The following is an 11635-nucleotide window of genomic DNA, read 5'->3' on the forward strand; positions in this document are numbered from 1 at the left end:
ATAATTAAACAGCTGCATTCGGCATTGAACGGCAGTGAAATTCGCGTTCTAATTTGTTAAACGACGAAACGGATTCCTATCTACACTTCCGGAAATCCGCAGTCTACTATTCAATTTAAAAAATATATTCCTCCAAGAAAATATTTGTTCAATTTTTTTTTTACCCTACGAGGATCGTTCATCTGGCGACTGATTCGAAATCGTTTGCCCAAATCGAACTGCGGTGGTTCCAGGAACGCGTCACGAAAGATGCTCCACTTTTAAAACAACATCGCCTTCTATGAAGACGCCACTAATTCGATCACGCGGCTACACAACGTGAACGTTTCTAATACACTTTCCGGGATTGAACAACTTATATCATCCTCTAAGGCCTAGACATTAGGTACGCGTGGTTGCTCTCGGGCCTACGTAGAAGCTACCGAATTGTGACTTTCTCATTGACTTTCTCGCGCAGAACTGTTCGAAACCCATCTCGAAGTTCCCTCTCGCCACGCGGCTTCCCATCGCATCTTCGTAAGGGGACGGGGCAGGTCGAGGAAAGGAATTGAGACAGCCGTCGCTCGGGGCTGGTCGGAGGGAAACCGGTCGAGTTAACGCGGGGAACGAGAGGGTGTCGATCATCTTCGTAGACCTACGATTTCTTAAACAGGTACAATCGATTCAAAAAATAGAAACTCTGATGTCCGATACGTAACGGGAGGTAAAGAAAACAGGTACGCTACCGTGTCGTCGTGAATGCACGCAACACGATATATACGAGTCTATGAGAAGTAAAATGTTTCTCTGGGGAACGAAACGGAATTCCAACGCTTGGGGGACGTGCGCGAAAATCAAGGCCACGATTTAAAAAGTAGAAAAAGTAAGCGTATCGCGTTTTATGCCGTTAGAAAACAGAACACGGAGGATATGGCCAGCTTGAGACTCGCCGTTTCATCATGTTTGTGCGCGTATTTCGCTGGCCTAGCGGTCATCTTAGTTCTCATAACACGGACTCATATACACGTGGGGCTGCGCGTACGACGCGACGTTCGAGAAGACGCGACGAAAGGTAATCGAAAGATCCACGGGACGTTTCGACCGATTCGATTGGCAAAGAAGAATGCTTCCTTTCCTCTCTGCGAACAGATATATCCGACATTTACACACGGCGATACGCGATCGTCGCTTCGATTCGATCATTCGTTCGTACTTTCTTTTGCTCACCCTTTCACGGTCTCATTCACACGTTCTCTTTCGAAGAGAGTAGCTATGGCAAGCCTAACGGAACACAGCCGGATTAACGAATCTTTGTTGATCGGTGTCGGCTCCTCTGCACATTCTAGATTCGTGGAGGATGGAAAAACAGACGATCAGTCTCTGTTTTCTCTCGGCGAGCTTTTTCGTCTTACGAAAAGAGACGCAAGTAGTAGCAGTAGTAGTAGTAGTAGTAGTAGTAGCAGTAGTAGTAGTAGTAGTAGTAGTATATTGTGTAGTATCGTGAGCCTTTTCTCTCGATATACCTGTAGATCGGGCAGACTCGGCGAGTACCCTGCGGCGCGCAAGCTACCCCGGCAACGCAACAGATTCCCTAGACGGCGTCGTTCTTTTCGATCCGCACGTTGTTGATGAAGAAACTTACTTGCCGTTTGAAGTTCATGTCGTGCTTGTTGAAGGTGTGCGCGTGCAACGCCAACGCGCCCTGCGCCGCGGGCTCAATTTGTTTCAAGTGTTGCTGGATTTGTTGTTGATGGTGTAACTGCAATTGATGATGATGCTGCTGCTGCTGCTGCTGCTGCTGCTGGAGATGCTGCTGTTGATGGAAGTGAGGCTGATGATGATGAAGATGAGGGTGAACCTGATGGAGATGATGATCGGCGTAACGATCGGTAAAGGGATTGACCACGCCGGTGGTAGCGCCCGACGAGATGCCAGCCAGGCACGAGGAACCGCCCACACCGCCGCTCGTGGTCCCACCTGTCGAACCGGCAAGCAACGAACTGGTTAAAGCCGTGGACGACGTGTGACCGTATGGTACCAGCGAGGTCATCACGGACGGTCCCCTGGCCAGGGCCAACGTGCCGGGCTGCTGCGGACCACCCATACCCGTCACCAATCCCTGTCGCGTATCGATACTACCAACAGCGAACTGCTGTTGCTGCTGTTGCATCGCCGGTTGCTGCGCCGTTATCTGTTGCTGCATGCTACCCCCGCTACTACTAACTACGGCGGTCGCTTTCAACAACTGATCCCTCAGTCTACCGCCGCATTCCTTAATACGCTGTAACTCGGTCTCGAGCAGCGCCACTTCCTTCTCCAGGGTTTCAATACGCGCGTCTTTCGTCTCCATGATGGCCGTCAGGGTGGTGCTACCGGGCACGCCGCCTGGAACCGCCACGCTACCTCCAAGGACAGTACCGCCTCCACCTGATACGCTACCTAGCCCGCCGTAACCAGCGCTTCCGCCAGCCACTGCCGCCCCGGATGACGCGGTCGACGCGTACGCCAGCTCCAGCTGCGTCTGCAGGTTCTTCAGGCTCTCGTTCGTCGCTTTGAGCTCCTTTACAACACAAGTAATACGGGCACGGTTACACTCGTCGCCTCCGTCATCGTCTCGTGTCTCTCTAGCGAGCGTGCGAGGGACTTTGTATCTGCTACTTTGAGTTTTTTTTTTTTTTATCTTGGTGTGATGTATGCGGTGGTTCGGTTCAAGTACTAATGGTGGTCGGCTGCGACTTCGCCCGCGAGAGCTGTCCCGTTAATTAGTCGTTGAAAGTTATTAAAACTAAACAGTTATGTAATTACCTTCATAATGAAAGTTTGTACAAATTGAATTTTCACACAGAAATCATAATTGAGATATTACTTATGGACGTGTTTAAACAAGTTTTAAGCTGAATTCGCATGTAGAAACAGTTGAGAATTTGAGAACGGAGAGATGAGACGCGGGACAGCCTCGGGGCGGAAGTGGCACCGGCAGCGTCCCGGTTGACGAAAGAAAAGCGACGTTCCGCCGAGCTTCCTTCCTCCTTCGACACATCCAGCCCGTATTCCGGTGAAGGCCACGGGGCCTAGCCGTCCCGAAGTATATTCTCTGAACGACGTACATCGAAGCTCGCTGCCTGTTCCCGGCGGAGCTACGAGGAGCACCACCGATCGCCGATGACATCCATGATTGTCCTCGACAAATTTTCATCTGATCTCTCGCAAGGTCACCAAACGTTTCGAAGCCAATTCTCCTTTGAATCATTTTAATTCACGATCCTCTTGCGGACGCCGGGCGCCGCCGCAGTTCTTTCGCCCACCGCGACGTACGGCCGACATCGTTGTCCATATTTCTGCGCGCGGCGTTTCGACGACTCTCTCTGTTGTTTTTCGCCCCCTAACAATCTCCCCGATCGTTCCGACCCGACGTATCCAAGACGGTCGTGAATCTCTCACGGTATCTTCCCATGACTTCGAGGACACGAAACGCGGGCACGTCGCATGGACAAGATGAACACGAGCGATGCGTATCCACGAGGTGAATGCTAATGATACGTGAACAAAACTCGAGACCGAAGAAGAAGCTGAATGGTGAGACGTGTGCTCGAAGGAATCTGCCGAATGCCGGAGTGACCGTGTCACGGATTCGTGGATACGCATTTCGACGAGTGTGATATGTGATGAATCCTTCGACCGATTGCAAACCGACGATCGTTACTCCGTAAGACTACTATTAATCAGTAATTTTTCGTTCCTCTCTAATGGACGATGATCAACGACGTTTAACAGCTACTTGAATCTCTCTTGAAAAATGTTTGTCGAATCCAATTAGATTTTTGAATTCAGTCTGCGATCGGTCACGATGGAGAACACAAGAGGTATTAAACGGTAGAGGATAAGACAGTAGATTACGCGAGGAGAACGACGTCGTATTATCGCATGTCGCATCAGGTCGGTGCCAAACAGTCGCAAAGTCCTCTCTTGGGCCTGGGTACGACTCGCCTTGACGCGACTTGACGACTTTCGGACCGTCCCGCTGCTCAAGCATCGATTACGACGGTTGGCCATGATAGCGGTTAGTCGTGATGGGCAAGAACGTGTCTGAGACGTACAAGAACGAGAAGAGAGTATATAAATATATAACTGGTGGTGACTGGTAAAGAACATTCAGTGAGTTAACAGACGGAAGGTATGACCGAGTACAACAAATTAAACAAGAAACAACGTGTCGCCGTCGTGTCAAAGAAAAATATTGGTGCACTTCAGTTAATTTTTATTCTTAGATAGAGAAAAATTAGTCGTGAGTAAGTTGGTTGGTCGTGTGAGGAGGACAAACATTCCGTAATCGTATTGAAAATTTACATAGAAAGAAGAGTAGCCATTCATTCGCGTGTGTGTCATCGTGTCTGTATGTATACACGGTGGAACCTGAAATATTTTCTGATCCGTTCGTCTCAGTTATTGAAATATCTAATACGGATTGTTGTAAGCAAATAGTTCATAAAACGTTCCGAGTTCCACCGATAAACGTCTCGACTGTTGTACACGTGGTGTGATGATGGACGATTGCACACAATGAAGAAAATGATAACGTGAAAATGTTTCTTTCGACGGGACGAGTCAAAAGTTGCGCGGGGTCCAATTAAGTCCTCGAGCCGTGTCGCACGTTTCACATTTTACAATAGACTCGTGTCTGTAGTGAAATCGCATTGCGTATCTTCCTTGGATTTTTAACCATCCCACGCGTCTCCTTGCCAGATGGTAACTAACGATGATTCGAATTCAATATACTCTATTTGCATGGTTCACGATTTTGATTAAAACGGTTTCCGGAAACGCAGAGCGGATTGGTTTAATTAAAAATGGCGAATGGAAACGCGGACGCCGCGTCGGTTTTCATCAAACACAGATTCGATCGAACGCTCGAGATCGTGCAGGAAAATAGGCAATGGTGATCGTCAGACGCAGGCGTAATTTTTGACTCGAGATCCGCGGACTGTACAGCATACATACCGTAGCTTTCCCGAAGGCACGATCTCCAGCAGGTGTGTACACATAAAACTTCTCGAGACGCGCGTGTAACGTATATACGTGTACGCCTTTTATCCCTATCGAAGACGTGTTCTGCGGTGTCTATTGATTTCGCGCAAAAAGGAACTCGTCGAGATTCTACATTTACATCGAAACGGTTAAACGACTGTTCGCTGCAAGCTATGACACAAATCGTTTCTGAACAATGTTCATTTTTGCATCTCGACCAACGTACCGATTGCACGAAACTCCTCAGCTGACGTAAAGAAACGTAATTAGCAAAATTAGCAAAGGAACGATCGACCGTCTTTTCGTTTTACGTACGCGTTGCTCAAGGATCGTTTCGGGCGAGTGTGTCCGTTCGAGAAAATCGACTCTTAATCGTATGATCAGTGTACCTGTTGGGTCCTCTGTGGCGGGGCCTGGATCTGGGTAAGAGGTCACGTGCATGTCTTCGAGGCCACTAATTTCGTTATTACGACCGGCTGTCGGTGATGGTTCGTGGTGTCGATGTGATGATGACGATGGAATGATGATGGTCAGTATATCGACATTACTTTTTTTTTTTTTTTTTCATTGGCTGATCGATAATGTAGTGGTGGTTGTTTGTAGTAAATAGTAATTGTCAGAACGGGGTGAGTAACGAAGGGGCGGATGCGGGCGTGAGTTTATCCCCCGGTCGGGAGTTGCTAAAACGTCTTATCACCTACACATCCAAAGCAGCTCATTCCACGCATTCCAGTCGCAGCACGTTCTGCTCTTCCTTTATTTATGTGCAAATACTTATACGTGATTTATCATTGCATTCGTTTCGGTTCTCTTAGTACGTATTTTTTTTCTCCCCCTTCCGTACTTTCTCGGATCAGCCGTCCCTACGTTTGCCGGAGTCCTCGTCTGCGTCTCGTACAGTCGTCGTTTCGATCCGCAAGGTGCAAAGAGAAAGATAGAACAAGAGAAAGAAAGAAGAAAGGACGTGGGGAATGAGAGAACGATCTCGTGGGGACGGGGAGGAGAGACTCTATGCTCTTATGCGTACACCGTTCTCTATGAGATTGACTCCTGTCGCATGCATCGTCAAGGATCGTTTGCCACAGCTTGACATACTTCACTGACCTCTCAACTCTCTCTCTCTCTCTCTCCCCTCTCTCTCTCTCTCTCTCCCTTATGTGTGTACAAACATTTTCCATAGCAATTTCCGGAACTGAACAAAAAGCCAATCACTGCTAATCGTAACAAGCACTTTTCCTATCTAACATAATTTTATGCCTGAAAATAAATACCAATCTTCTGTTAAACTTCGCGCGATTGTCTGCAAACCAAATAATAAAATCCAAGAGCTGAAAATAAAATCGACAACCTAATTATTCTCGATACACGTATTGAAACCTGTTTGAAAAACTACCCCCATCGTGCATGAAGTATGTCAATCATGAACGGGAACGAGGATGAGACAAATCAGACCCGTGTGGGAAGGTGTTACGCTGAGTGTACGAGAATAAATGCCATTTTGTGCTGGTGCATCGTTCGGTTTCTCGCTCGCGACGAGGCCCGATCCGTAGATGAACGAAGGGTGCGGTTGCCCCGGGCGCGTCCTCCCGGTGCGGAAAGAAGAGAGAAAGAAAGAATAAAAGAAAGGTGAGCGATGACGAGACGTCGGGTCAGCCTTTCCTTTCCGTTCCGATAGGTCATGATCTGTATGCATGATTCCTCTACGTAGAATGAATTCCCTCCGTTATCGTTCGACTCTACTTTCTTTGAACGTCCGCAAAATTGCCACTCAAGCCATGTCGACGTCACCTAAATCCTAGAACTAACACACAGGCACATACACGAAGATGCAGGGAGTACCTTGGGTAGCGTGGCTAGGGTGCCCGAGGGGGATGCGACGTCGCCGAGAATTTCCAATTTATGTTTCTTTCCTATTCTTTCCCCGTTCGTGAAGCTCGCATTACCCGAGTTTCAACTTTCCACCTGGTCGTTATTGTAAAGCCAGCACGCTTCAACATACGTACCGGAATTCATTGCAGTTTCCTACGCGATTCCCTAATGTATTTACGAGTCACGTGTGTCTGACTCGCGCGGAACTGCTCTACTGCGCGAGAACGAGTATTAACGGCTCTGGTTCCCTCGTCCCACAGATTTTCACCGGGCATTTTATTATCGTTTCAACTTCCAGCGTCAACTGTTAAAAACCTCACTTATCTCATTACTATCTTGATTATACACATTTATAAATTTGGAAACGAATGGTACGCGTCAACGACGTGTTTCCCTTGATACGAACAATTCTTAGGCGACTTCGCATCCGAGATCGGGCTAAGTGCACGGAACTATGTCTACGACGTTCTAAGGAATTGAATCTGAACGGTGAGGAGTGCTAGATAACACGTTGAGCGGTGCTCGTGGAACAGTGATCACTATCGAATCGTCGATGGTAGCAGAATGGCCACACGTACGTACATCTATCGGAATAAACGTTCTGCGATGGCACATCGTCCAAAAGATCCAGAACGTTGTTAATTCGATCCTGAATTTAGACACGACAGACAGAGCGATCGGATAAAAATTCGTCACACGATATCTGACGATCGCTTAATAATGCGGGACTCACTGCTTAATTCCATAACGACGAAAATACTGTTTCGTTTAACGTAAAGCTAGGTCACACGCCTCGACGGCAAGGAGTGCATTGCTCTGGGACGATAAAACGCGACGAGGGAGAACGGGTGAGGGAAAACTGATCGGGCGAAAGGCACGAAGCTGGTGCGTAATTCTTCTACCAACTAACCCGGAGCTTTTGGACGTTCGCGTGACGGGACAGAACGAGGAGATCGCACGATACTAGGGCGTGCACAGGTACGTCGCCGTGCAAGCATGAAACAGGAAGTAGATGGTATATGTGCGTTTGCGTGCTGATTCGCGGCCATAAATATATATATATATAGATTTTATGTAGATGTGCCTAGAAACATTGTCCGTGTGTCTGTATATATAATAATACCTCTCGAAGGTGTTCGCTGTTCGTGTTTGAACGTGGCTCTCGAAACCGAAAAAAGCGTCGTTAATCCCGATTCGAATGATACAGAAGTTCGCCGATCCCTATATCAGTTCGATTCCTCGTACACGTACCTGATAGTTTCTCTTGCGGAAGCCAAGAAAGCCAAGATTCGTGCGAGATTCGTGCGCAACCGAGCCATTATAGAATTGAACACGGACTCTCGCGGTCCGATCGAACACGCTCTAAATCGTCATTTGACCGCGATAACGATAAGTATTCGAACGAGACACCGCGGCGGCGTTTTAAACGAGGGAGCATCTTGAAATCTACGTCGAACGGTGATACGCGATTTCGGGGACGGCTGCGGGAGGCTTAAGCGTGAAATGACGCGGGGGGCGATAGAGTAACTGAAAGCCATTGGCAGCGCAATAATAATAATAATAGTAATAATAATAATGATCAATAAACTGTCTACTCTTCTGCAGGCAAACTACGTCTTACAACAAGTGGGCAGCGATATTCGAATAAACGCAACGGGGGTGAAAAGTAACGGTAGAATAGAACAGGTGAGAGAAAGAAAAATAATAGAGATAGTAACAATGTCGATATTTGCAATTAAATATTATATGGCGTGATGCACGCGCATCTCTCGCGAGATGCGTGTGCAAGAGTTTTGATGGGTTCGCGGTTAGGCGGGCGATACCATGATATATGTATATGTACATATACGTTTTTGATGAGCGTGAACGGTAATTATATCATCGATCAGAGTGATAGTGATACATATATGTATATAGAGAGAGAATAATAATAGTAATTATATATATATAGATATATATATATATATATGTATATTATGAATATGCCGACATGGGTAGAAATAGCTTAAGGACCTGCTTCTGGGCCATCGACTGCATCTGCTGGAACATGATCCTTTCCTCCTCTTTTCCTGGAACAGCAGAAAGCAACGAGAAGCTCTTGGGAGGTCTGCTCGATGTCCAGATTTTCAAACGGTCTCTGTCTGCGTTTTACACGATTTAACATCAATTTTTACAGGTCTCTTGGTACGGTTCTCTTCGAGATTTCTTTTTTTTTTTGTATATATGGGGGTGTGGGGGGAGCGTGATATTACTTTCGAGTCTTGCGGTTTTCGTGAACGTCGCAAACATAAGGATTCCTCCTCGATCGTAGCACTCCGTTTCACAATACTCGCGTCTCCCAACAGTTACAACGTGTTACCACGAAGAGTCGGTGATCGTTTCACAGCGATCCGTCTTACCGCTATGTCAGAGCGTCGCAGTCAATGATCGAATGACGGTCGTCGTCGAGAATGAAAGCGAGTAGATCGGTAACGAGTCGTTTGAAACGGCACGTGCCGGCGATTAACTATGTATATACTATTATCGTGAACTGGCCCTGTATCTCGGTGTTACGAGCCGGTGATATTTCCGTGAGGCGAACGCGGAAATAAGTTCGCCCACGTTCTCGTACCAGCCCAGCTCCGGTTACGAATATTTACGCTGCAGTTAACGCGGACAGACTCTCGTTCTACGTTCGTTACCGGCGGGCGATAGTTATAGAAAAGTGACCCGCAAGTGGTAAAATTTGCCGGTTCCTTCGACGCTTCCCTCCGGTGTGTACGTGTACCCTCCTCTTTACGCGGTAACTTATTGCTCGGGCTACGTAATTACGCGCGGGGATTAGATTAACCGGGGAATCGGAGAGCGCGGCGAGTGCACTAACCCACGTAGACACTCACCGGAGTCGTGTTAAGCCTCGTGAAATTTCAGTAATCAATTATTTCTGGATAGTGCTATAATGAAGTGCTAAAAGAACTTTATCCAGTCGTCCACTTGCACCGACCTATCGCCCTTCCGTATCATCGTTGCATTTGTTAAAATGAATTGCTGAATAATTCCCGTCTACTTAAAAATGCTGCGTTCTACTGAAACCCAGTTATGGTCTTATTGATTCGTATTTTACGATCGAACGAAACGTTCTACGAGTCGAAATTTATATTTCCTCCCATTCATTAGTAGAACTAGTCCTTCGATAAAAAAGACTTACGGGTAGTGTAACTTTTTCGGCAAGAGTTCAGATTAGTCCCTCCCTCAAGCGTTTTGCATGAAACGCACGTAACATGACGCGTGATCATAAATGAAATTCACGTTCACTCTCACCCTTGCCTATTCATAACGATATGCAACGATGACACGAGGGTTTGATACAAGTGGATCCGCACCTTCGCGGTTCTGATATTCTCTACAAAACTAATGCCGCTAAATGAAAAAGGAACGTCTGCCTCTAGAACATTGTCTTACGACGCGTGATCCGTAGAATGGTCACACATACTTTACTAGAAGATGAAACACTGTAAGGAAGAACGTGATACGGAACTGAAGCGAATCTATTATTTAAACTGCGGATTCGACGAGACGTGAATAATATAGAGTGGATCTTTCAAACTGATATCGCATAAATGTTTCGTCTCCAATGAAAACCCGCAGTCTAAACGTTGTTACATACTGGCAGCGTTTAGACCGATCGCTTCAGTTCAGTGTTCGCTCGAACTGGCACGAACAGTGCCACTGCGTGAACGAGACGTGAGTTAGTAAAATTGACTGCGTTCGTATTTGATAGTAGAATTTGAATGAAATGGCTCACCCATCCCCTTGTTTTGGAGCATCTCGAGCAGCTTCTTGATGCTTTCATCCCGAGCTTGCAAGGTCTGCTTCTGCGTCTCTATTCTCAATTCCAACTCCTGTAAAGAAAAGAGAGAGAAAAAACATTGGAATTGCATTTTAACCGAGCATCCTGAAGACGCGAATTCCGCAGGGTTTAATCAAAGGTCGCCGGGAGTAATTGAAAGAATTCAAGCTCCTTCGCGAGGATTTACGTTTCTCTCGATTCGCTCCCAGGGAAAGGAGATATTCCACTGCAAATTGCGTTCGTGCCGCAACTAATGAGATTGCTAACAAGACGTTCAACATTTCTACTTTCATCCTGTCGCCTCGCGACGGAACGCAGCTGCCCGTTTTTATCAATCGGATGTCACCGTCTAATGTCTTTGAATTATTAATCGACTCGCGTCGGATTCAAATAGTTTCATGAAGCATTTGCCAAACCGTTTAAATAAATCTTAAAATTTCCGACTCCTTCGACGGTGACTACCAAAAAATACGTTCGAATAATTCGTTAGGTTCTGACGATTACTTATCGGCTTGAAGTATTTCGCATGAATAGTATTTAGTTATTAATTAAAATGGGAATTGGAGCGATTGTTGAAATTGTGAGGCGAAAGGGGCACGAGTTGTTTTACCGGGAAATGCTCGATTTGTGTTACGTAGATAGTGGCAGCGCTTGACGCCCGTATAACGAATTTAGACCACCCCTTTGGATGGTAGGAACGTAATTAGCCTGGAATTAGACCCGCCACACCATCCCTTCTTCCTTTTAGAACCGACACTCGTTCGATGCCTTTGAATTTTCTCTGCACTTCCGTTCGCACAAATATTCCTTAACTACTACTTTTTTTACGCCTTTTAGAATACATTTCGATATTTATCGATATTTTGAAAAAAAAAAATTTTTTTATTTTTCCGAGATTTTTCCAAGGGGTACCCCTTCAGATTTTGCGAAATT

General features: G+C 46.5%; 1 protein-coding gene across 2 annotated transcripts in view; it reads right to left on the reverse strand.

Annotated features, from left to right (window-relative positions):
- Positions 1 to 11635, reverse strand: part of brp (ELKS/RAB6-interacting/CAST family member bruchpilot) — a 42642-nt gene that overhangs the window by 15636 nt on the left and 15371 nt on the right. Inside the window, exons 3-6 of one of the 2 annotated variants that reach the window (XM_026814444.1) lie at positions 10658 to 10754; positions 8887 to 9014; positions 3877 to 4065; positions 1622 to 2539 (exon numbers count right to left, since the gene is read on the reverse strand). In XM_026814444.1, the coding sequence (XP_026670245.1) occupies positions 1622 to 2539; positions 3877 to 4065; positions 8887 to 9014; positions 10658 to 10754 (1332 nt within the window). The remainder of the gene's footprint in view (positions 1 to 1621; positions 2540 to 3876; positions 4066 to 8886; positions 9015 to 10657; positions 10755 to 11635) is intronic. The other variant, XM_026814446.1, reaches the window with a different exon arrangement.

Source organism: Ceratina calcarata, unplaced genomic scaffold (genome assembly GCF_001652005.2).
Source record: "Ceratina calcarata isolate Rehan_Ccalc_2016 unplaced genomic scaffold, ASM165200v1 scaffold12, whole genome shotgun sequence".
NCBI classification, from domain to species: domain Eukaryota; kingdom Metazoa; phylum Arthropoda; class Insecta; order Hymenoptera; family Apidae; genus Ceratina; species Ceratina calcarata.